At 38.3% G+C, this 22,016-nt stretch overlaps 1 protein-coding gene across 2 annotated transcripts in view; it reads left to right on the top strand.

Annotated features, from left to right (window-relative positions):
• The window catches only part of csf1rb (colony stimulating factor 1 receptor, b), a 38,388-nt gene extending 16,925 nt beyond the window's left edge, over positions 1–21,463 (top strand). The window contains exons 7-21 of one of the 2 annotated variants that reach the window (XM_079847133.1): positions 1,165–1,286; positions 1,377–1,485; positions 2,506–2,699; positions 2,782–2,897; positions 3,145–3,271; positions 3,373–3,477; positions 7,067–7,177; positions 9,197–9,359; positions 11,612–11,682; positions 11,765–11,871; positions 12,344–12,466; positions 16,096–16,207; positions 16,296–16,395; positions 16,480–16,585; positions 20,252–21,463. In XM_079847133.1, coding sequence (XP_079703259.1) covers positions 1,165–1,286; positions 1,377–1,485; positions 2,506–2,699; positions 2,782–2,897; positions 3,145–3,271; positions 3,373–3,477; positions 7,067–7,177; positions 9,197–9,359; positions 11,612–11,682; positions 11,765–11,871; positions 12,344–12,466; positions 16,096–16,207; positions 16,296–16,395; positions 16,480–16,585; positions 20,252–20,341 — 1,756 coding nt within the window. In that variant the 3' untranslated portion in view covers positions 20,342–21,463. The remainder of the gene's footprint in view (positions 1–1,164; positions 1,287–1,376; positions 1,486–2,505; positions 2,700–2,781; positions 2,898–3,144; positions 3,272–3,372; positions 3,478–7,066; positions 7,178–9,196; positions 9,360–11,611; positions 11,683–11,764; positions 11,872–12,343; positions 12,467–16,095; positions 16,208–16,295; positions 16,396–16,479; positions 16,586–20,251) is intronic. The other variant, XM_079847134.1, reaches the window with a different exon arrangement.
• The last annotated feature ends 553 nt before the right edge of the window (positions 21,464–22,016 follow it).

Below are 22,016 nucleotides of genomic sequence, written 5' to 3' on the forward strand. Positions count from 1 at the left end.
ACCCAATGTTTAGATCTGTTGTGGTATTTATGCAAATTAGCACATCTGTAATTAGATTATGCACCGTTTGTCCATGTTAACAAACAATTTCAAAAAACTTGTAATACATTTTTTGTTTGTCTTGATGTAAGTAATCAACTCAGTAATTTTCATGGTGATATCTAAAGGCTAAAAACTTTACTCTATTCACATGAGAAAAAGAATGCATAGGCGTATGAATAGGCTATATTTGGGTCTTTTTCTAAACTTTCCCCTAATGGGATTCTTCGGGACTTTTTTTCCCTTACTCAGGACATATTGAGGATACAAAATCAGTTGAGTTTGCTTCTGTTGCAATTTGTTCAACCTTTTTTCCTAAAATGACTGGACTAATACTTGATCTTCCGTTCACCACAATTGATGTGTGAGCTGATGAATGTTTAAATGTGAATAAAAGCCTAAATTCAATCTGTTCATAACATAACGCAACGTGTCTCTTCAAAAAAATTTGGATTAAACCAATCGATACATATGGATTAGTTTTACGATTTCTTTATGAACGTTTTGAAACGTCAAACTGGTAGTTGCGTAGCTGTTAATGGAGATTTCATCAAAAAGATCTTAATTTGTGTTCCGAAGATGAACGAAAGTCTTACAGGTTTGGAACGACATGAGGGTGAGTAATTACTGACAGAATTAATTCCTTTTTTTGGTGAACTAACACTTTAAGGTTCACGGATCAGCTAAATGAACAGTAGAGTGCTGTGTAGATGAAAATGGAAATAACTATACATGTCCTTGTTTCCCAATATTGTTCACATGTGTTATTATGATTTTCCTTGAGTTTACTAATTTAATTATTTATTAATTAATTCATTTTATGCCTTTATTATTTTTGAAAATAGAAATGATTTTACAATTAACCTGCAGGTGACTGCATAAGTCTCTGTCCTTATGATGCTATTAGTAGTCTAAGGTTACCCTAGAGTCTACAACCATTTTCAAGTACTACTTAAGTTACAATGGCTTTGGGAAATGGTAGCAAAACTAAGATTAATCATAAGACAATTATGTTATCTACTTATATCGCTTCCGGGAAACAAGACCCAGACACATCAACCTGTTTAACAAGAACAAGCTCTGTTTTGTTAGGTGACACTGACCTTGTGTGTTTATATTCGACAGCAACAGCAATTTGTCCACAATCCTGCTGAGAAAAGTTGGAGTACAAGAATATGGTCACTACATCTTCACTGCCAGTAGTGAAAGTGTCAATGCCTCAATTGTTTTTACAGTTCATGTTTACCGTAAGTCTTAATAAAAAACAAAAGATTACATAAATTAATGAAACCATAGTTTCATCTTTTTTTTTTTTTTTTGTCTTTCCAAACATGCAGAGAAACCTAATGCTGTAATTAAGTGGGAAAATGGAATTGCCACTTGTGTGGCGACTGGTTATCCTATACCCAGGATTCAGTGGTTCCAGTGTGAAGATGCCAGTGCTATGTATGTCCAATTTTTGGATATCTGGGGCCGTATTCACAAATAATTTTAAGGCTAAAAGTAGCTCCTAACTGGCGAATTTAGGAGCAACTCCTAAAAATAATGGGCGTGTCACTCGTAACTTTAGGACTCCTAATTTTTTTGACTAAGAGTAATTCACGAAGCATTTTAGCCCTAAAAACAGCACCTAAGCCTGGGACAGCTTAAAAGAAGTCGAGAGGACTCCTAACTCACTAAGACCTTCACAAACCGCTTTTTGTGGCATTTCACGTTGCGATGTTTTGAAATGCGTATGCGGCGCTACAGGAGCTTCCAATCGCGAGGAACAATTGTGCATTGTAGGCATAACTAGGGATGCAATAACGCCACCAACAACAACCAAAACTAGGCTACTCATTGCATGTAAACTCATTGTAACTTTTCATTGTGAATCAAATTCAAATGTTCTTCTCTTTGCAAACGTAGGCAGAGGCATATAGAGACAGATTAATTCAATAATGTTGCAAAGATATTGCATCAATCCATATGTTTCATTAGGCTACTAGGCTATTTGTTTTGCCTTACTCTTTATTCATTTAGGCTATTTATTCAGTTATTCATCATCTTCCGTCCTTCGCACTACTTGTGTAGCGCACGCATTCTCAGACCTGTCACCTGTCACTCATCATCGTAGGGGAGGTGTTAGGAATCATTCCCGCGTTACAATCATCAGCCAATCAAGGTGGTCACTTCAGTCAAGCTCGTGCATGAGTAATGACGTCATCCATAGCAACGAAGACTCACTCTTAGTTTAGGAGTTGTCATTTTTCTTTACTAAGAGTCGGTCTGAAAGGCGTTGTGAATAACTTTTAAGAGAAAACTCCTAGCTAAAATCTTTTAGTGCGATTTAGGAGTACTCCTAGTGGTAAGATAAAATGCTTTGTGAATACGGCCCCTGATATATATGTTTTACAAGATAGTATGTTTTACAGGAAATGTGTGAGGATGCACTAATTTTCTGATTTTAATATTATTGAGTGACAGGTGTAAATACAACCATACATCAGCTGTGGAACTAATAGCCACCCAGTCCACTTTGGGGAACGCCAGAGGGTATGGCCCAGTGCAGGTGAAGAGTGTGTTACCAGTGACTAACGCAAATACTAATTTAACCTTTGAGTGTGTGGCTACAAACATTGCCGGAAAAGATCGTGATAGCTTCACCTTTAAAATTTCATGTAAGCACCATTGCAATTGAGCACCATTTTTTGCATTTTAAATGGAGTTGTTATTAGAGTATGTCATCTCTAATGTCTCTAGATGTTCCTGGCAATACATCAGTGTGGTCAACTTCAGTGTTGATCACTGTTGTTCTCTCTGGAGTCTTCACTGTGATGATCTTATGGATGTTGATCCTTTTCTACAAGCATAGAAAGGTATTTTGTTCACGTCCGTTGTACTCACAAATGACACAAAAAATGTTGCTGCCTTAAATTTTTAAGTACAATCAACTTGGATGTTTAAGTCCTTTCAACTTAAATTCAACTTAAACTGACTTAAAAAAACAAGTTGAATATTGTATAACTTGTAAAAAAGTTACAGCAATATAAAAACATATGTTGTCATAACCTATTGATCGTATAATTTTTTACAGTGTCGATTTTTAACACCACTTTTTTTAAGGCACATAAATATGAAATCCAATGGAAAATCATTGAGGTGAATGATGGGAACAATTACACGTTCATCGACCCCACCCAACTTCCATACAACAAAAAACTGGAGTTTCCTCGAAATAAGCTGAAGCTTGGTACTGCCACCATATTCTCATTGTTTTACATGATCATAATTTAGTTGTTATTAAAAATAAGAAAAAACACTGCAAAAAACAAACCATTGCTTTTACTTCAGGACAAGTTCTAGGAGCAGGAGCTTTTGGGAAGGTGGTGCAAGCAACTGCTTTTGGGCTTGTCAAGGACGAAACCGTTACACGAGTGGCAGTGAAAATGCTCAAGCGTAAGTTCAATGCATTTTATGACAGATTTGAGTAGATTTTTTTAATGAAAATTGCTGAATTAATATATATTGAGTGAATATATAAATATCTAAGATATAGAATCTGTTTTTTTAGGTAGCGAAAGTTGGGTTACGGATTATGTTCGTTCGTTTATTTATATAGCACCACCACCGTAGTTCCAAAGTGCTGTACATTCCAATAAAAAGCAACACAACAATAAGACAAAACATGAAAACACCCATGTACTAATGTACTAAAATGCCAAAGAGTACAGATACGATTTTAAGAGGTCCTTAAAAACATTAAGAGTCAAGGAAGATCTAACATCCAATGACAGATTATTCCTAATCTTGGACCAGCGACAGAGAAAGCACAATCATCCTTCAATTTGAGACGTGCACGAGGAATGATTAGAAGAAACTTGTTTGATGATCTTAGTCTTACGCCTGAAATGTAGGGCTTAATAAGCTCAGCTAAGTATTCTGGTGCCATTCAGTGAAGTCCTTTAAAAACTTATATCAGAATCTTAGGCTGTATCCTAAAATGTATTGGTAGCCAACCTAAAAAATATAACAAGGGAATAACATGATCCATTTCCCCAGCATTCATTAATAATCTTGCAGCAGCAAGGGGACAATGTGTGTTTGACAGGTCCCAACATAAAGTGCACAACAATAATCTAGACAGGAAAAATATAAGAGTGGACAACTTTTTCCAGGTTGCTAGCTGAGAGAATTGGTTTCAATTTGGCTATTGCTCTTACCATTTGGCTACCAGCTGTGTGACCAAAAGTAATTATTTCCGTTTGGTTTTATTCAATTGAACGAGATTATCAGCCATCCACAGCTTTACTTCCTTCATACACCTAAGGAGAATGGCATTGGAATCCTTATGATTTAATATGACAACACTAAAAAAAACACTGCAAGGTAACTTCTCAGAGTAGCTTGATTTAATGTTGTAGTCTTAAGTGTGCAGAAAAAAAAGTACAAAAGCTTGCTGAATCACCTTTGTACCTAAAGTGTGCATTTTAGTCCCTCAAAGGTACATATTGGTACCAAAAGTGTACATATTAGTACCTAAATGGTAAATATTAGAACCCTTTAGAAGGGTACTGTCCCAGTGACAGCTTTTGCACCTTTTTTTCTGAGAGTGTGAAGGTAAAAAGGAGCAGAAATAGAAGTCTGGAGTCTCACAAAATTGATGACTCAAATGATCAAATTTATAGTAAAATATCCCATTATAAGCTGTTACATTTGTCAAAAGTGTAGGCTACTGTTATGATAGTTTGATTATAAAGTATTTTTGACACTATAGACTATATAGAGTCTCTGGGTTACCCGTGTGACCTGGTTCCCTTAGAAGGGAATGAAAGGCTGCATTATGGCGTTGACACCATGGGAATAGCTTCAGCACATGCCGGTGTCTGAAGCATGTGTGAAATCACACCAATCATATTAGCTGATTGAGGTCAGGTGACAAAGTGTAGTATCAAGACCATAAAAGGGCACCTATGTCAAGGATTCCCCAGATTTTAATTGTCTGGAGAAGCCCTGTAGGCATACGTGAAGTATTACAAAGCAACGCAGCGTCTCATTCCCTTCTCAATGAACCAGGTTACATAAGTAACCCAGAGGCGTTCCCTTTCGAGGGAACTCAACTCTGCGTCATGGCGTTGACGCTATGGGAACATTAATACTCACGCTGTCATACTGAGCAAATGCCTGACCAAATGATGTTTGCATATGCACAAACCCTGTGGCCCACTGAACAGATTGACCCAGAAAGACTTCAGAACCTGAGACCGAATCCATGTCCAAACTGCAAGCCTTATTTATAAATGTGTGTGGAAAGGTACAGCCTGCCGCAAAATAAAACTTATGGCCACTGAAGAAGGATTAGCCCAGAAGGACCTGAGATCCTGGGGATGAATCCACATCCAAACTGTAGACTGATATTACTTAGCTGCATGAATTTAATTATCTTAGAGCTGTGCATTTTTTGACTTATGGACATTACTCTGACAGTCACCTCTGATAACAGATTACTCTAAATTGTAATGTAGAAACCTAAATCTTCTGTTAGACTAAACCATATGTATTGTGAAAAGCGTTACTACAAATAAATGTGAATTGAATTGAATCGTATTGACAATCCAAAGTGGTCAACGTGAATCCCTAGTGCCCTGATTTGACTTAAGATGTGAAGCAGCTCCTGCTCCAGCAAGTCAAATGGCAGAGAGGAGAAGGCTTGAAAAATGACCGGATGAACAATCGAGAAAAACACCTTTGGAACGTAACCTGGCCTCGGGTCCAATGTAACTTTGACCAGTCTAGGGGCAAAATTGAAGCAGGGGGAGGCAACTGAGAGGACTTGCAAATCTTCCACTCTATTAAGCTAAGTTAATTCCAGCGACAGAGCCGCCTTGTGAGTCAGAAACATTTCCAAGCTGACTCCAAGGGCTCAAACCAAGCCTCAATAAACCTTCCAGGGGTACAGAAAGATCTCAAGAAGAAACTCGCTGTCTGCAGATAGGCCTCAGCCATCTGTTACCAGACCAATAGATACTAGGTGAGATACTAGGTGAGATTACCAATTAGATACTAGGTGATGCTTCCTCATAGAAGCTCCATCAATGTGGAAGTGAAAAGCTGAACGGGAGCCATTTACAGCTTTCTTAGGAGTAGCAGGTGATTGTCCTACTGGAAGACACTCCTGGAAGAACTCTAGTACTGCACTAAATTGGCAGTGGACTGGGTCAACGTGGTGCGTGCGCATCACAGTGCAAGAGATGCTACCTCAGGGCATACAGTTTCCTTGAGCAGAAATCTGGTACAGCTTGCAAATCTCGGGCCGGGGTGGAGAATCGGCCCCCGTGCCTGAGACAGAAGGCCACTCCACATAAGAATCTTCCAGGAGAGCCAAAATTTAAATGCATGGGGAAGAGACGGATGAAACGTGAAACCACATGCCCTTTTGGTCTTTATGATGCACTACGCTTCATCACCTGACCTCCGTTGGCTAATAGGATTGGCATGATTTCAGACACTGGCGCACGCCTGTTGCGTTGAGTTCGCTCGAAAGGGAACTGGCTATTTGAAACTGTAGATTGAATGAATCCCTTTTCTTTCCATAACACATTGACATTACAGTACAGAACGGCTTTTTCGGCATTATCCTTAACATACAAGCATTAATTTCATGTGTCATTGAACGGAAGACAGGCTTTAGGAAGCTTGTGTAACCGTCACATCATTTGCATTTCCCGGCAAAAATGAGTCTTTCACATAACACTCAGTCTACATGCTTTCATAGACAACCTAAGAATTCGGTGAAGGCTTTGTTTTTTAAGTTTTGTTACAAGCAATTAAAAAGCGATTAATACATGAAACATGTACATGTACATGAAAATTCTTACATATTGCCCCTTTAAAATCAGGAACTAAATACTCGCCCTGGACATATATTTTGGACTGCCAGAGAATAAGGGTTAATTCAATAACCCAATCACTCAAGACCATAGGTTTTTGTTTAGAACTTGATAGAATAATTTTAATCTCTCTATTTCTGTCCCTCCACCCCAAACAGCCAGTGCCCGCTTCGAAGAGAAAGAAGCACTCATGTCCGAGCTGAAGATCTTAAATTACATTGGGCCGCATGAAAACATCGTCAATCTGCTGGGGGCATGTACTCAGGAAGGTACGTCAAAGGCATATTCTCACATTAATAAACAGTGAAATCAGATGAAATCTGTAAGATTATCACTATAACAAAGAAAGCACTTCTTTTCATATTTAGAAAGAAACATGAATTCATCAAATTCATTGAAAGTGACTTATAGTGAAACATGTACTCCCTTAGATCTTTGAGCCACACAATAAACTATTTAATAAAGTGAACTACAATATTTACCAATATTTTTTATTAATATTTACACTTACTTAATCAGTTAACTTTTTTTAACAGACATAATCAGTTAACTGATAAAGGCCGCTGTCTGCTGGGTTTGTTAAAAATAGGGCCATAAATCAGCATCCAACAAGAAATACTGGTGGTTTTGGCCAAAGACAAATATAAGTAGTTATTAGTAACACTTTTTTTCTATAAGTGTTTTTATATATATATATATATATATATATATATATATATATATATATATATATGTTGTTAATCTACAACTTATTCTTGTTTAAATTAAATTCTGACTCTATAAAAAGCATGGAGTTTAAATTGTGTATATTTATTTTGATTAAAAAAAAATTGTATAAGCCCTATCAGCAATTTTAAGCTTTTTTTTTTTTTTTTTTTTCAAAAAGATGGGGGAAAATATTCTATACAACAAACAAAATTGAACAACAACATGTTTATTTTACATGTGTGTTGAAAAACATTACAGAAATACTTGACACATAGCATTATACATTTAAAATGAATTACCTACATTGTATTTTACATTATGTAAGTTAAGAGCATTGGACCAGTGCATGATGCCTTTTAAACTGGTTAATTGAATTATTTGTTGCCCATTTACATTATTAGACTTGTAAACAATGTCGTTTTGAAGTTTTGTCACGTTATATGCTGGTCAAATAGCATGATGAGGGAGATATATTCAGATAATCTTTAATTAATAATACAAAATCACTTATAATACGTAGGAGATTTATCCAGACTTTTCATAAACATTAACGAGAACCAAATGAACCACAGGGCTTAAATACATAGGGAATCAAAGAGAAACAAAGCAGATGCGTGGAATTACGAACTATGAACTGAAGGAACTCAGCCCTTGTCCACACTAATACGTTTTTTTGAAAATGCATCTTTTTCTCTCCTTTTTGGCCTTCCGTTCACACTGAGATGGCGTTTTTAGCTACAAAGTTTTTTGAAAACGCTCTCCAAAGTGGATAAATTTTAAAACGCTGTTTTCGCGTTGTAGTGTGGACTGTGATAACAGAGGTATTTTAAAACTATGACGTAAGTTTAGTCATGTGACATATTTTGTACCAATAGATATTCATGTTTATGTCGGTATTGTGCCTGTTATGTGCTATTCACTTTCACACAGTTGTTAAGATATGTTACTTCACACACTCTTCATATCACAGCCCTGCAAAGATGACAGAAAACTCACTCGCATTTGCTGTCCTGCGGTGAAACATGAGAGCAGTTTTAGCGTTTTAGACCAAACATATAATGGTGAGTGAGAGCGACCTGGGAGCGAATTCAGTGAATGGTGACATATTTAGCTAAATAAAATAATCCTGTCAGAAGAATTGCGTGAAAACTTGATTATGCCTGTTCTGTCTGTATCATCTCAGTGAGCTTTCATGAGGGTTTACACATGTGCTGTAAGGTGAATTTAGCGTTTTCCAACGTTTCAGTGTGAATGAGAAACTTTTGGTAAACGCTTGAAAACGCTAGTGTGGACGGAGAGCATTTAACAAAAATTTAGTTTTCAAATCTATCCAGATTAATGTAGACGTAGCCTCAGGCATACAGGAACAGAGCAAACATTGAAAATGTAACCAAAACACAACAGAATGTACGTTACAGGTTTGTGATGCAATTTTTTCATTTTTCAGCATTAAATGCCATCTGTGCAATCACAATACTGGTTATAAAATATATTGAATATATATATATAAATCAGTAGTGTATTAGTTGTAAAAGGATCAGTGTCGGTTGATGTCTGAATCTGACTTTGATCTGATATAGGGCCGATGCTGATGATCACGGAGTACTGCTGTCACGGTGACCTCCTCAACTTCTTGCGTCAACGAGCAGAAACATTTGCAAACACTTTTCTTGGTCTTCAAGGTTTCCCAGAGGATTCAAACCTCTACAAGAATGTGACCGTTCAAAATAACCGCTCTGCAAGGTATGTTCATGTCAGTGTCATATAATAATGGAAGGCTTGCCTTGTACCACCACTTCTTTTTTAGCAACCGTGATCAATGCTATGTTATTACGTTTCCAAGTATTATTAAAGCATTCTTCTTCCTACCCTGCTGGGAAAACATAAAAGCACATGAAGGTAGTCAGGCACTTTTTGTTGCAAGGTGGTTTTAGATTGATTGTCATGAGGGAATTATACCGATTTAAAACTTGTAGATATTGCTGTGACCAAGGCTACGTTCACACTGTCAGTCCAAATACGATTATTTGTGTATCCGATCTAAAACTATTGATGTCCACACAGTGTATCGCAACTGTTCAGATCTGATTTGTGTGTCCATGCCACTCTTTCATTTTCTGGAATCCACATTGGATTCTACCCAGACAGCAATGTAGTGTTGGCCCAGATCCAGCGCACATCTGGGACACATGGATTCCACATGTACCAGATGTGGCCCGGATCTGGGCCAACACTATATTGCTGTCTGGGTATGGAAATTATGTTTTGTTGGTAGGCATACGGTTCTTCACCAGTTTCAAAATATGTCTCCGTTATTGTTACGGAAGCAGACTCAAGAGATGGATAATGAAGTTAATAGGAGTTTATGGAGTCCCGACATCGCCCCGGAGTCTAGACTGGTGTAAGCAGGTGGGTACAGACTCCAGGGCGATGTCGGACTAGCAGGTGATCAGAGCCGGACGGCAGCTCAGGGGACCAGGACAGAGCCGGTATTGAGCCCCACCCAAAATATATTATCTTGGGGAGCTCCCAGTGTCGGTTGGATGGACTCTGGACGGGGTCAGAAACTGGAGCTCACTGGACTCTGAAGGAGGACGGAGACTGGACATTCAAGCGTGGCGGCAGCCATCTTGCACGACGGCTCAGGTGTGGTGGCGGCCATACTGGACGAGGGCTCAGGCGCGGCGGCGGCGGCCATCTTGCACGAGGGCTCAGGTGTGGTGGCGGCCATACTGGACGAGGGCTCAGGCGCGGCGGCGGCCATCTTGGATGAGGGCTCTGGTGCAGCGGCGGCCATAATGAACCAGGGCTCAGGCGTGGCAGCGGCCATCTTGCATGGGGGCTCAGGCGCGGCGGCGGCCATACTGGACGAGGGCTCAGACGTGGTGGCGGCCATCTTGGATGAGGGCTCTGGTGTGGCGGCCATCTTGGGGCGTGGCTCTGGAACGGCGGAGGCCATCTTGGGACGAGGCTCTGGAACGGCGGAGGACATCTTGGGACGAGGCTCTGGAACAGCGGAGGTCATCTTGAGTCGAGGCTCTGGAAGGGAGGTCTCGGCAGGACGAGGCTCTGGAAGGGAGGCGGCCATGACGGAAAGGGAATCCGAATCCGCTTCTCCTATGGTGTAGGACAATCCACAGGATGTTGTTGATGTATTCCCTCAAGGAACACATGGTGGGAATAGATGGAAAATGCCTGAAGAGTGGATCATCCAGACCCATCCAAAAACAGGATTTGAGGGTTGGCTCTTTCCAGGACACCTGGTGAACGAGGTGGAGGAATTCCCCTATGTAAGTCTCAATCGGGCGGTGGTCCTGGGAGATGGCAAGAAGCAGATCGACCGGGTCTGGGGGACTGAGGAGGATGCTAATATTGTTGTCTATCGGTAATAGATCCGGTCTTCTGTTACGGAAGCAGACTCAAGAGATGGATGATGAAGTTAATAGGAGTTTACTGACAACACTGAGCGGAGACAGAATGCAGGTAAGTGATATGAACAATGATACTTTGGAGAGCGGTGTGCAGGCGATGAGTGGAATGGTTACAGGTATGGAGACTGATTGTGGGTGAGACGGATGGCTGGAACAAAGAAGACTGGAGATGAAGACTCTGGAGTGGAGACTGGAGAATGGTCATTGGAGAAGCAGGGAAATGAGCAGTCCTCTTTGTATGAATGAGACCAGACAGTGAACAGAGGTGAAGAGTATGTCTTTATAGTGGTGGTGATGATGGTGATGATGAGGTGCAGGTGTGTGTGATCAGGAATGACGTGCAGGTGGGAACAGAGGAGATTTCAAACCACATATGAATGTAGCTTGAAACTGATTTTTAAAAGTCGCATTTCATGTGAATTTTGGCCATTCACACCAGCTAAATCTGATTGGATTTCAATCGGGTATGCACAAATAATCGGATTTTGACTGTGAACATAGCCTAAATGTGCTGTGGTTGTGGTGTCTCTTCTATTGTCAAACATGTACACCTTTCTCTTTTAGGAACACTTGTCATGGCCCAGAGAGCTTTACCAACGCACGATCAACACAGATGTCAAAAGACCTTTGTCAGGGTAAAGTAATAAAGTAAAGCAGACTAAATGTTCTGTAATGGGAAGAATTGGGCATCCTTATCATTTTGGACTTTTCCAACAGAATCTTGCAATGAAGGAGGGGAGGACGTGTGGTCATTGGATAGTATTGATTTGCTGAAGTTCTCCTTTCAAGTGGCACAGGGAATGGAATTCCTAGCCTCCAAAAATGTAATATTTCTCAGTTATATGTTATATGTTATATATGTGTGTCAAAATTGTAGCTAATGTGGAAGATTTTTTGTTGTTGTTGTAAATATCCCTGCTAAACAGGTACTGGGGCTGCTGAGCTACACAATAACAAAAAAGTAGCATATAAAATCAGATCTGAGGGCAAAATGGGGAACTGATATGAGGAAGTTCTATGCACTACTTATAATGTTACTTTTTTAAGATTTTGTGTTGTTGTTGTTGTCATTTTGGAAATGTGACAGCCACAGTCAAGTTTTACTTTTAATATAGAAAAGAGTTGAACAAAAGTGATTGTCAAGGAACTAAGTAATAATACAGTGCAGAATTTTAATTCTTGAACTATTTCTTTATAGATGCCAAGCTGCACAGTAAGACTAATTATGTGAGAGATTATGTACATTTTTTTTTTTTTTTTGGTACACTGTAATTTTATAATGCTGTTTATGATCAGTGTATTCACAGAGATTTGGCTGCACGGAACGTTCTTGTGTCTGACCGCAACATTGTGAAGATCTGTGATTTTGGCCTTGCACGAGACATCATGAACGACATGAATTATGTAGTGAAGGGAAATGTAAGTAATTTTTTTCTTTTATTATGAACAATTCAGCATTTTCGGGCCAGATTTCTAACAGCTTGCTCCAGCACAAATCCTCTTTTGGCATTAAAAACTAGCGCTGAAAAGGCGTGGACAGGGTTATTTTTGCGGCTGACCTTATTGCATATACATTTGTTGGAATTTCCCTTTCAGACAGAAAATGTATGTGAGGAGAGCATTTAAATGTATCATGTAAGGTGATTTACTAAGGTTTGCGCTTGTCAATTCACTGGTTTTTGTGCCATTATTTAAAGTCCCCCTATAGTTAATAATTTTATCCCTTAAATCTTTGATCAGCAAAATGACATAGTTAAAAGTTTTTTCCTTGAAAAAAAATCTTCATGCCTTGAAATAGCTTGAATGTAACTCGACACCCTTGCCTCATTTAGTATACGCGGTTCTATGAATATGCAAATGAGCCCCGCCTCCACTCACTCACTCAGATCAGAGATCCACTGGTTGACGATCACACGTTGATCTGATTGGTTACAAGGTAGTTTGTGACGTAAGAAACACCAGCGATTTCAAAGCGTGTTTTTGAGACTGTCTTTGGTTCACTGCAGTTTTAAGGAGAAAATACTCAGCAATGGTGTCGACTTATGAATTATGAATGAATTATGAATACATTGTATCTCAAACCAGACACTAATTTGCTCTTCCCTTGGTAGATTGTGTTGGTCATTATGGAAATTAACCCCTGCTTGGGGTTTACGGCACTTACCCCTTTCCCCCAACAGGAGGCTGACTTCAAAGTCTCCTCTGTCCATGATATCACGCGCCCCCCCCCCCCCCCCCCCCCGCTAGCCTGGTAATACCAAACTCTGCTACTTCGCTTTGCTTCGTAGACAGAGTCTGGCATGGCATAATTGAAAAGCGTCTTCTTTCTCGAGGGGGGGGGGGGGGGGCGCTTGTCTGAAGTTTAAATCATTGGTTACCCGTAATCCAATCATATAACGTTTGGTTATGGCGTGTGTTATGCGCATGCTCAGCCGCATCTAACTTCCACTGTAAACACATGTATGATGTGAAAACAAAACCATCGAGCGAAATAACAGAGTGAACATGGCTGTGAACGACTTTTGCAGATCATGTGAAGTAAATCTACGCATCCACGGTACAATCAGAGTCTACGTCACGGCTCTCAGCCCGCCCTCTGTTCGTTGATTGGCCGGCTGTTTTGAGGCCGGAGGAAAACGGGGAAAACGGTCGCTATCTCAGACTGAGTACAGAAGCGAACTGAAATTGAGCGGAAGTACGAAGTCTGACGTAGTCAGGCTACCCCCCGCCTGATCTGAGAGCGAACACAGATTTCCTTCATGTGTTAAGACTGCAGCTGACTGCCACCGTTTTCCAGTCCCCACTTATGTCACAAAAACTGCATTCAATTTTCTATAGTCTATGCCAAATCTCCAACTTCCATATACAACCTGTATGAATATTTAGAACTGAGACTGTCAAGATTTCTAACGATTTACTTGTTGCGGATGACTCGAGAATTCTTACTATATTAATTCTTCTTGATTTAACTGCTGTATCTCGCACAACATCTTATTAGATGGAATACACTAGAGGAATTGTTGGTACAACAATGGCTTGGTTTAAATCTTATCTCTCAGGTCACACCCAATTCATGCAATTAAGGCAGTTCCGATCAAAGCCAGCCCAAATTAATACTGGTGTCCCACAGGGATCGGTCTTGGGCCCCCTGCTATTTATCATTTACCTTCTTACCCTTGGTTGAATTTTCTGTTTATGTTATGCTGATAAAACCCTGCTTTACCTGTCTCAACACTCTAAGTCTACTTCCGTTCTTCCTCTGCCTTAACTTTCGTTAAGTTGACTGTCTGAAATTAATATTTGGTTCTCAAGCAATTTCCTCAAATTGAATAGCAGTAAAGACAGAAATTATCCTTGTAGGCTTAGAGAATAATGTGAAAACGTCTAATTATTTTACTGTTAGTATTGGTAATTCTCTTAGTTTCCTGTTTAACACAGCTTGGGTGTTATCTTGAAAAGTATTCTGTCATTTGAAACTCATATTAATAATGTTACTCAGACAGTACTTCCACATACGTAACATTAACCGTCTCCGTTCTGTCCTCTCAATGAGGAGCACTGCCATCATGGTCCATGCTGTAAATCATTGTAAGGCTTTGCTTTATGATCTTCTTTCTAATAATTTCTGGTCCTTTTTTGGTTAAACATTTCCCCTGTTCCTCAAAATTTGCAATTTTGCTCCTTACTCCTTACTTCACATTTGCTCCCTTTTGATTGTATGATCTTCTTTCCATATATACTTGTTATTGGATCACCTTTACATTCAGTAGTTCGTCCTCCGATGTGTATGATTACTCTGAAGTCTCAAGCTTTAGCTACACTCTCTTACTCTCTTACTCAAGACAGTCGGAATTGTGACCGTCTTTAAATCTCAAACCTTACCCTGTTAAACAGGCTTTCTGGTGACTGTATCCTTGTATTTTTCATTGCTCGTGGTGTTCTTAAGATGCACTTGTGGGTTTTAGGCCAAACTGAGGGCCTACCACCTGCCTAATATTGTGAAGGTCTCATGCATCGAAGCATGAACTCCACGAGACCTCTGAAGGCGTTCTGTGGTCTCTGGCACCAAGACATTAGCAGCAGATCCTTTAAGTCCTGCGAGTTGCAAAGTGGGGCCTCCATGGATCGGATTTCTTGGTTTGCTAAGATCTGGGGAATTTGGAGGCCAACACTTTGAATTCTTTGTCATGTTCCTTAAACCATTCCTGAACAATGTTTGCAGTGTGGCAGGGTGAATTAGAGCCACTGCCATCAGAGTACATCTTTGCTATGTACGTGATCTGCAACAATCTTTAGGTAGGTGGTACGTGTCAAAGTAACATTCTCATGAATGCCAGGACCTTAGGTTTCCCAGCAGAGCATTGTCCAGAGCATCCCACTGCTTACACCAGCCTGCCGTCCTCCGATAGTGAATCCTACTGCCATCGTTTTCCCATGTTAACGACACACACACACCCTATCATCCTGATCTAAAAGAAAACGTGATTCATCAGACCAGGCGACCTTCTTCTGATGTTCCACGGTCCAATTCTCACCGTAAACCCCATGAAGGTGCTTTCGGTGGCGGACAGGGGTCATTATGGGCACACTAACTGAATAATAATAAGCAACCCAGACAGCAACATAGTGTCGGCCCAGATCCGGCCCACATCTGGACCGTGTGAAATCGGTAGCAGTTGGTAAACATAATTTCCCTTGTACCTGTCTCTGGCAAAAGTGATTTAATAAAAAAAGATATTATTGATCTCCTGCATTGACACCATTATATGAGAACTGAACTGAGCTGGACGAAGACATCACGGTTTTCTCCAGAGCGGCTATATATACAGTATAAATGAACTAAATTAATAACTTTTTTACAACTAAAGTGAACCATCACTGAACTTACTTAAGCTTGACTATGATGCTATTTTCTTCTAGAAACAAACTTTGTTGCATTATTTTCCTGTTATCTCTGTAAAGCTGCTTTGAAACGATCTGTATTGTAAAAAGCACTATATAAATAAAGGTGACTTGACTTCTTACACTCTGTTTGACTGGTTCAACAGGCTCGGCTGCCAGTGAAATGGATGTCACCTGAAAGCATTTTTGAATGTCTTTACACAGTACAGAGTGATGTCTGGTCATATGGCGTCCTTTTGTGGGAGATCTTTTCCTTGGGTGAGTGAATTTACTTGTTCATACCTATTAAAATGTTCATTTCTTGAAGGTATGTTCTTGGTATTATGGCGCTTTTTTCTGTTTTTAGGTATGAGTCCTTACCCTAATGTTGTGATTGATGCACAATTCTATAAAATGATTAAAGATGGTTATCACATGCCACAACCAGATTTTGCCCCTCATGAAATGTGAGTTTATAAGCATTTGAAAAGTTTTAGAAAAGACACAATAAATACTAAGCAAATCTCTATAAGTGACTTGATCTTCTGTAGGTACACAATGATGAAAATGTGCTGGAGTCTTGAACCAACTCTGCGTCCCACCTTTGCCAACATCAGAGAATATATTGCAAAGTTGCTGCCAAAGCAGTCCAGCCAGGTGAGGCGTCAAAGCACATTGTTAGAACAATTTCCTCTGGTGTAAAAGCAAACAAAATATAGCCATGTTTCTTGTATTTATCATTTTGCTGATTTTCTATTTTGACACAGTGTAGTCTTCTGGTTAACAGAGAACGTCCTCAAAACTTTGGCTAACATTCTGGCAAGGTTCTCTCAAGGTTATAAACAAACATTCTTCCACTAATGTTAATAGAACGTTTGTTGAAAGTTATTTAAAGGGTAACTCTCGCCAAAATGCAACCTAGGCTCTTTTTGTTAATCTACCTGAGGCAAAGTTTCATTTAAAAGCATAATTAGAATGGAAACGCCACTTTTAAGTTTTACCGTATTTTCGTTTTAGGTTAAAATGCCTTGTGAATGGGAGTGAATGGGGCACGACTATGATGGCATCAAAAATCACTATTTTTAAAACACTAAGAAGGCTCGACACAACATGAAACTGTGCTGGAAGTATCAGCAGCGGCTCTACACATGAACTCCAGCATTGAGAACATTGTTTGTGTTCATAGAGTTTACTAGAATTTAAGTTTACAGAGTTTACTCCTGCTTACTAGAATTTTACTAGATAGAGTTTAGTTTACACAGAGATACTTCAAGCAAAGTTTCATGTTGTGTTGAGCCTTCTTAGTGTTTTAAAAATAGCGATTTTTGATGCTATCATAGAAGTTCCCCATTCACAAGGCAATTTGACCGAAAACGAAAATACGGTCAAACTTAAAAGTGGCGTTTCCATTCTAATTATGCTTTTAAACGAAAGTTTGCCTCGGGTAGATTAACAAAAAGACCGCTCATCAATGTTCTGGTGTTTGCACCATTATTTACCGCCCCAAAATGAAATGACCTGACTGTTCTTTAATATGCGTGTCATCAGTCGATCACGCACAGATCTTTTCCACTTTTCCAATTTCATATTTGAAATTGCGCTCTCACGGTAATTTGCGCTGTTTAGTAAATCTGGCCCTTATTTCACTCAAAACCAGATTCCTGTTTTATTTCATGATGCAGCAAAAATAGTGAAACTTATAGTGAGACTGAAGGGTGTTGTATTTGTGGGTTTCTCAGAATATCTCATGACTCATGTCACTTTTTTTATTATTATTTTGCTTACCAGAAACCACTCTTCTTACACACGATACTCCACAAAAAGGTTGTGATTCCTAACCACAGCAATATATATATATATATATATATATATATATATAATTATTGTTGTGCTCTTATCTTTTTAAAGTAAAGTTTGAGACATTCATCTTGATAAACAAAAGGAATCCTTTTTTATATATTGCTGTATAAGCATTTATAAAGGAGATTTAAAGGCTCAGTTGAATATTTCTATGTTCTGTACTGTGTTGTGTTTGTTTCCTTTTCCTGTTTAGAAGATAACTGAGTCTTTAAATCTCCTTTATAAATGCTTTACAAAGCATAACTAGTTCTCACTTTAGATGAGCTCACAAAATAGTGAACTGACCACTACTAAATGCTTTATAACTACCTGCATTTACTACATTTACTTACACTTAAGTGATCTTATGAATCAACTCCTAAATAACTGCTTTGTTAATAATGCTATACTTCATTTAGAAATGATAAATTGATCATAAATAAAGTATGAAAATACAATTATTAAACACATTATAGATATGCTTCTAAATCAAGAATACAGCATTTATAGCTGTATTCATAAACTGCTTATTAACGTCTATTAATGCTTTATGAATGATGAATTAACTGTCTAGCGGGCACCTTGATATCAATTTGACGTCAAAAGTTAGTCTAGACTTGATCAAGATACTGCATATCATTTTAAGGTCAGTTTGAAAGGCAATGTCTTCCAGTGGTAATTAGGTTAAAAGAGAAAGTTAATACCCACACTGAAATTGGTTTATGTATATGCAGGTCAATATGTTTGACATTCAGTTTACATCAAATCAATGTCATGGACTGGTTTTGACGTCAATTTGATTTGCATATTTGACAATTTTTTGACGTTGATTTTGACATCAATTTGATGTCTTTTCAACATCAATTGCCCACTGATTAATAGCGTGCAGTTATTATAAAGTGTTATTGAAAAGTCATAGCACACCTCTCCAATAAACCGGTCGATTTGACACCTCATTCATGGGTCTGCAACAAACAGTGCGGGAGGAGTAGCGTGCCGAAGTTTAAGAATGAGCAATAACAATAGTAGTGCCTTGCCTTTTAAAAGTCCACTTTAATGTAAAGTGGCATATATATATATTAATATTTCTGTCACCAAATATATAGGCACAATCTGCCTATATATTTCATATTTCAATATGTTTCACTCAGTTTCACACATTTCAGTAACATAGTTTGGCAAAAGCCCAACTAGTATATGTTCTTTGAAAACATATGGAAATTGCTGAAAGAGGAAACATTTCGATTGCTAAATGAAACACTAATCAGCATAATGGTGACTTCAAATGACATTTTCAACATATTCAATAAAACATCAACTCTGACTAGAGTTAAACATCTGTTAATTCAAATAAAGAAGAACTTAAGAACTTTAGACATGAAATAAAATCAAAGTGTATTGTAATAAGTGGAGATGGTAATGCTGTTTTGGAGTTGTTTAATCATCATCTGAGAGATTTAATGTGTTCTTTTATGTGCAGTCGACTGTTTTTCCGTTCTTCTTGTTCGTCTGTGATTCTGCTTGTTAACAGCAGGTGTTTATCATTAATGGTCAATCATAACTCAATTATCTCATTAACTGCAGTTGCTTCAGTGTTACTTTTTACACTCTGTAGACTGGACCCATATAGACATCGAATAGTGTTAATTTAACACTAAGGATTTCACGTCACTAAAACATTCTCCATGGGATTTATGTGCTATTGGAAATCTCCTGCTTCTGAAGTTGTGATTACGATCTCATCGCGTTTAAGTGCTTCGTTGTCATTAAGAACATGAATCATGGCGGACACCATGCCTATTTATTGGGAAATCTTATTAAAACTAAAATGATATTTAGCATCCTATTCATTGAAAACCATATAAACATTCATTACGATATCTAGATAGTCAGCTTGCTCATGAGGACTCGACTGGTCACACACAGTCAACAGAGGTTTCCAGCCCTGCCCTTCCCCTTTGCATTTTACAAAAAATTGCACACAAATTGCAAAACTCAGTAATTACATAAATTATTTTGGTCCTCTTAAAAAGAACTGAATGTGCTTACTACACAAAAAAAATTAATTAATTAATACAACCCTAAAAATAAAAATTTCAGAGCATGTAAACTGTCCCAATGAATTGCTTTAACAATTGTTTTACCAAGAGACTCATAAACAAACAAGAGGAATAGGAGAGGACTCTGCAAACTTTTTCACTTTGATTTTTCCTCTGGGCCATGTGCCAGCAATGCCTTCATCACATGCACATGCATTTCAAAATGCTGCTCACAGTAAATATATATATATATACATATATGTGTGTGTAACGGCACAGAGGCAGCCTGCATACACTTTACTGGAAGACTTAAGTTGTTTGCACTGCATTTCCCTCTGGGTCTCTAAGGTTTGTGGCTGCAGCCATACAACAATAGCAACACATATTTAGCAGCAACACATAATTCAAGTATAATGTTTAGGAAGTAAAAGCTTCTCTTCTTCAGCAGAATGATTCCATGTATCCAGAGTTGCAGAGGCTCCTGACGGGTTCCCACGACGAGGCCCAGCCTTTAATGAGGAGCAGTCTGACCTAACTATATGTGCTTCAGCTTTCCATATCTAGAACTAGAGCTAACACGACAAGTCAAATTTCTATATACAGCTTTCTGTTTACATGTATAACAATGTAATATCATGCTATATGATTTTGTGATTCCTTTATAGCAGATCATTTAGTATTTCACTTTTTGAAACCCATGGCAGCTAACACTTTATCAAACATCTTTCCCACTTCTGTTTGAAAATATGTTTATTATTTCTTTGTGACATTTATTTATCTTTTTATTTTGTTTGTTTTATTTTAGCTTTCGCTTTTTGTCACTGATTATAATTGATATCTGTAAAATATTAAAAAGTAAACTACCGTATCATTTCATTTGTCTTTCAAATCGTAAGTGGTTGCACACAATTGATTTTAGCTACAAAATGCATTGTTGAACTAAAATTGATTAAGTTCAACTTAATGCATTTGTTTAAATGTAGCTAAAATCAATTGTGTGCAACCACTTACGAAATGGATTAAATTCAACAAATATTTTTTTTCAGTGTACATACTGTATCATACACTTTTAAGCCTTTCAAAACAAATTTGGGGGAAAAAAAGATGCATGCCACAATTATTGGCACTCTTGGAACTTTAAAAAAAGTAAAAGTTTTTACCGAGTAAAAAATCTAAGTATATTCCTTTTCATATTGTACATTAACTTCATCTGAAGGATTAAGAGAACAGGTGGTAAGCAGTAATTTCTTGTTTTACTTGGTCATACAGTGGATATAAAAAGGTTAATATGGTTAAGATAACCTGAAGTGTGCACTAACTGTTGTAACTGGATCTGTGGCTGTGTTCAGAAACTGATCATCAAGCTCATGAGAAATAGTGTGTATTTGTTCTTTTATATTATGCGTTTATTCTTGTTTATGTTGTGTGTCTTGAGTAGGATCCTCCGTCTGTCTTCTCAGGAATGGATGGCATTTATAGTGTAGTTTTTTCTTTGATATAAGTTATTCTGTCTTTTTTTATATTGACTATTTTGGTGTTATTGTGGGCCGTGGGTCAGCCTGACGTTTATACACCCACTGGTCTTTCTACTGTGAAGCTCTCAACTTTACATGTTTTTTTTTCCCTACATCTTAATAAAACATTTATCTGAGCTATTCTTTGTTTATGAAGTTATTTATTTATTTATTTTTGGGCTGGGAGTCATGTTTTTATATTTTATTTATTGCAACTTAACCCTGGATGCTCGTAATAACCTGGGGCCTGTCACTAAATCTAAGTTCCTCTGTATCGCACACGTAGCAGGAACCAGATTTGATCAACAGATAATAATTTTTATTGATATTTAAGCATTTTTCCATAATCGGTATTGGTTTGTAATATGGGATTCACCGATAAATGGTGCCATCTTGTGGATATTTTGAGAATTGCAATCGAGACTGCCATTAAAGCACTGCGTCTGAGGGGAGATGTCATCAACGGTGTTCAAAGGTAAAATAACTGACCTCCCTTAATCAGTCAGAGTTTTGAGCATGCTTCTCTTCCTAGGATTGCTGGAGTCCTCATCTACAATTTGGAATTCTAGGTCAAACTCATTGTCTTTGTAACCACATTTGAGCCTTACCTTACCCTTTGTCTCCATCGTGTGGCCAGAATATGTAACTAACGAGCAGTTTGACTTCTTCAGAGGTGTTTTCTTGTTAGAGGTTTTC

The sequence above is a fragment of the Squalius cephalus genome (genome assembly GCF_949319135.1).
Source record: "Squalius cephalus genome assembly, chromosome: 17".
Taxonomy (NCBI): domain Eukaryota; kingdom Metazoa; phylum Chordata; class Actinopteri; order Cypriniformes; family Leuciscidae; genus Squalius; species Squalius cephalus.